The 4,043-nt window shown below is 44.8% G+C and overlaps 1 protein-coding gene across 1 annotated transcript in view; it reads right to left on the bottom strand.

Moving 5' to 3' along the window:
- Positions 1-1,267, bottom strand: part of SURF4 (surfeit 4) — a 3,944-nt gene extending 2,677 nt beyond the window's left edge. Inside the window, exon 1 of the mRNA XM_010135197.1 lies at positions 1,084-1,267. Coding sequence (XP_010133499.1) covers positions 1,084-1,189 — 106 coding nt within the window. The 5' untranslated portion in view covers positions 1,190-1,267. The remainder of the gene's footprint in view (positions 1-1,083) is intronic.
- Between the last annotated feature and the right edge of the window lie 2,776 nt (positions 1,268-4,043).

Genomic DNA, 4,043 nt, shown 5'->3' with positions numbered 1-4,043 from the left:
ATGCTAACCTGTTGTGAACCGAGCAGGCTCTGCCTTCTATCAGCTGTGCCACCGAGAGCATCAGGCAGGACATTTTAATGGCAACTGGCACAGATCAGTTTGAAAACCTCAAGTTTTAGTGCATATTATCTCCTCAGCATAGGCTGAAGAGATACTTCTGGAACTATAAAATACTTTATTTTACAAAGGGTAAGCTCATGCTGAATGCCGTCCCCCAGACACAGCACTGTACAGCAGCTATCAGCATGAAAGCATTAATAGAAGATAAAAAGAAACTTGACTCATCATGGATTTTTTTTTTCCTCAGGGAGATAACTAATAGGGCAAACATGCTGCACTCCTCTCCCTTGAAGGTTTTTGTTTAGATCCTCCCTCAAGTCTTCATCACAAAGCACTGACAGCCTCTGCTGCCTTGCCATGAGGACTGGTGACTACAATGAATTAAGCCAACTCTACACAAAAACATGAGTAAAAAAACCCAAGCACAAAACAAGAAATTGGCAGGGCAATCAGGAACAGCAGATCAGGGACATAACATAAACAGAAAATAGTTTTACTTCTCTCCATTTTGGACACCCTAAGTCCACCTAAGACACACAGAAGTTCTGCTCTGGGAGTATTTTAATCCCTGGGCTTTGAAAATCTGACACAAGTACCCCTCTCAGGCTTAGATGTACCAACTGAAGGATAAGACTTTGCCACTGAGATTAATACCCTTAAAAACGAGGCTGACAAACCTTAACACTGCCCCGTTTAAGAAAATGAGTAATTCATTTACAGAATTCAGGGGCCATGGTATATGTTTATTGATGCATGTACAGAATTGAAACCAACTGTCTTAATGGATTCTTGGCATCTCTGACTCAGGGGCGGTGTGACATGAGAAATTCTCTAGGACTGCTCCAGGAAAGGCTGAAGCAGGTCAATTAAGATTCCGCTTCATTCATCCCATGTAGTACTATCAGTTCTAAGCTGTCAATGGCTATTAAGAAATCAGTGAGGCATCCTGTGCTTACATGAGCCAGGGTGGCAGACACACTGGAGTGCACTGGCATCCACCTTAACAGCCTTAGAGCCACTTACTGAGCTGTCCGAAGAGATTTATGAACACAAAGATGGAGGCCAGGAAATAGCCACAGTTCCACGTGCCATCAATGTAATCCCTCTGTTCACTCCACTGGAACCACATGCGGATGCCATCCTCCAAGAAGGTGCTGATCAGGCACAGGCGGGCCACGTGGGGAAGGTATTGCTTCGTCACCCTCAGGAACTGCACAGGCAGACAGGATCGTTAGCAGGGAACGAAGGAAAGGCAATACTCAAGGCATAACAGATCCATGTGCTCTGCAAACTCTGAGGTCAGCACTTCTCATACACTCAGTGTCATCAACATCTAGAGAGAACACATATTTGGGCCTTGCATTTAATGGAATTCTTCTCCACTCCAGTCTGAGAACACTTGGGAACAGTGGGGGCAACCTGTTGGGATGTTCCATCCCAAGAGTGTTTTGGACAGGGACTTGGAGAAAAGCAGAAGCAGCAGTACCTTTCTATGTAACAGGACTGCTTTCATGGAGCTCTTACCAGTGAAGGCTGACCTTGGCTTTAGTTTGTCTATCTCAGGGTTTCATGTTACAGCTCAACTATCAGATAGCCTGGAGCTGAAAGGGCAATCTACTGCCACCCACATGCTCAGCCACTCAACACCCTGTAATGAACCCGATTCAGGCTCACAGAAGAATAATTCTGTACAAATTAAACATTAGTAAGCTCTCTGCCAAGCTACTTCACTCTAGCAGCTCAGAGAAGCAACTGTGCAAAGCATGCGTGCTTGTGCAGCAGCAGCTCTGAGATCAGTGCAGCCGCTGCACAAAGTTGCGCCCTCTATCCTCTACGCAAAGAAAATTAAAATCATCACGCAACAGTTGCTGAGCCTTAGTTCTTGGGAATGCAAGATGTGTCTGGTCCCACGTGCCCCTTCACCCTGCATGCTCGCTGGTTAGCTCACTCTGCAATTACAGTAATTAAAGGAACAAATACAGAATTGCCAAATGGGGCCTAGACTGGCACATTCTACAGGGCTGTGAGGCACCCAGGAAAATTTACTGCCTCTGGATTATGACAAGTGCTTAATTGTGACGCACTTTCCTAATCAGCACTGGTTTTTACTTAATGAAAGCGTCCACTAGGATTTGCATTGTCACTCACAATGAAGCAAGCACCTGGCTGGCCCATCTCAGTGTATGCTGCTGTTTGAGTAAGTGCAATCTAGGAAGAAACAAACGTAGATTTAGTCTAAAACTAACTACAAGATTATCCATCAGGTTTCTACCTTCGGGTGACAGAAGCAGGTTGGGCAGGTTGACACTTGTGAAAGCCAATGCCACAGGCCTTCATGCAGAACTGCCAGATTCCAGAGAGATCCCTGTGCCTGAACTAGGAGGAGCCATTTGACAAAACCTCATTATCTCACACAAAGTCCAACCTGTTGCAAGGGACACTGATTCATACCATCCATGCAATATTACTGCTTCATGCATGAAGAGGGGTAGGGAAACCCACATGTGTACAGGACGTTCCAGACAGCACTGAACTATGTTATAAATAAGTCAGAAAAAACCTTTTCTTTCACAACTCAGTGTTTACACTGACAATACAGCTGATCGTTTTCTTTTAAAGTTCTGGCAGCATTGTGTGCTTCTGGTGTATATGGGAGCATGGAGAAAGGAGACTAAAGCCATTCCTGACAGTTTATTCTTGCCACAGTAATGAGTAAATCTAAAAGCTCTTCCAAACACTATGCAAATGGCAAGCCTTGCTTACTGTGTACCTGAAGATTAGCAAAAGGAAAAAGAGTCCAAATGCGCTGAACAGATAATGAAACAATTAATATGGGAACAAACTACACTGGTTGTACTGGGTGCATCCAGAGTCTAAGGGTCAAGATTCAAGTTAATCCAGCCCATTTTAAGAGCAGCTGTACTCTGACTTGGGGCAGCCACTTCAGGCTTTAAGCCATGTCAACAGTTGTACGAATGAGTCAGAAGAAAATATGTGATCTTTGTCACTGAATGAGACACACGTCTTGGTTCACAGCTTTCTTCTCTCCTGGATTTCACTGTGCATTGGGCAAACTTGCTGAGGAATACTAAGGATGAAGTTGTTCTGGAAATAGTACAAAAGTGGTTTGTGAAGCCTGCCCTGTCAAGATGCAGAACAGGCAACTTTGGTCTAGAAGGAAATGAAAGAGGACAAGTGCATCTGCAGAAAAGGGAAAAAAACACTGCTGTGGAAAAGTTGAAAAAAGAAGCCAACATCAGAGAGGGCATCTGTCTCCAGGCCCCAACTTTGCTGCCTCTGGAGTGGGTCACATGAGCTGAGCTCATCACCCCCTTCCCTGAAACCAAACAACTGCCAGCAGTGCAGGGAAGGAGCCAAGGCGGCACTTAACAGTTACCTGTTCTCATGGCACGTGAAGGGAATGTCACACTATTAAAAATGAGTGAGCACACCCAATCAGCTGAAGACAAGTCAGGAAGACTGAAGCCTAAGGCAGCTGCAGCATTAAGCAACGTTATCATGACACACAGAGCTGGACATCCGTAACCCAGGCAGCTGCATTTACTGAGCCACACACCAGCTGAAAGCTCTGCCCACAGCAAGCTTAAAGCAAATATGCTTCAGAAACAGACTGTATGAACAGAAATCCAAGCCAAAACAACAACTAGCCATGGAGGTCCAGAGAAAGGATGAGAAAATGACCTGATAACTACAAGAATAGAATCTAATAGACATCAATGGATTTTACTGTTAACTCAGGACAGAGTAACTCCTAGAAGAAACAAGGTATCTCTAGAAGTGGGCCTGAACAGTACCAGACACCCTGGTTTTGTCTCTACACATAACCATCAACATGCAGCTCAAACACTGCTCCCCAAGACCACTTCCTACTTCCTCTGATTCACACAGATATGAGCAGCACATTTGGGACACTTGGTACCTGCAGTTAATAAACACACCCAACCAAGACATGGGACTTGAAA

This window comes from Buceros rhinoceros, unplaced genomic scaffold, assembly GCF_000710305.1.
Source record: "Buceros rhinoceros silvestris isolate BGI_N320 unplaced genomic scaffold, ASM71030v1 scaffold29514, whole genome shotgun sequence".
NCBI classification, from domain to species: domain Eukaryota; kingdom Metazoa; phylum Chordata; class Aves; order Bucerotiformes; family Bucerotidae; genus Buceros; species Buceros rhinoceros.
The sequence above is the reverse complement of the archived record's forward strand: the minus strand, read 5'-3'. Positions and strand labels throughout refer to the sequence as shown.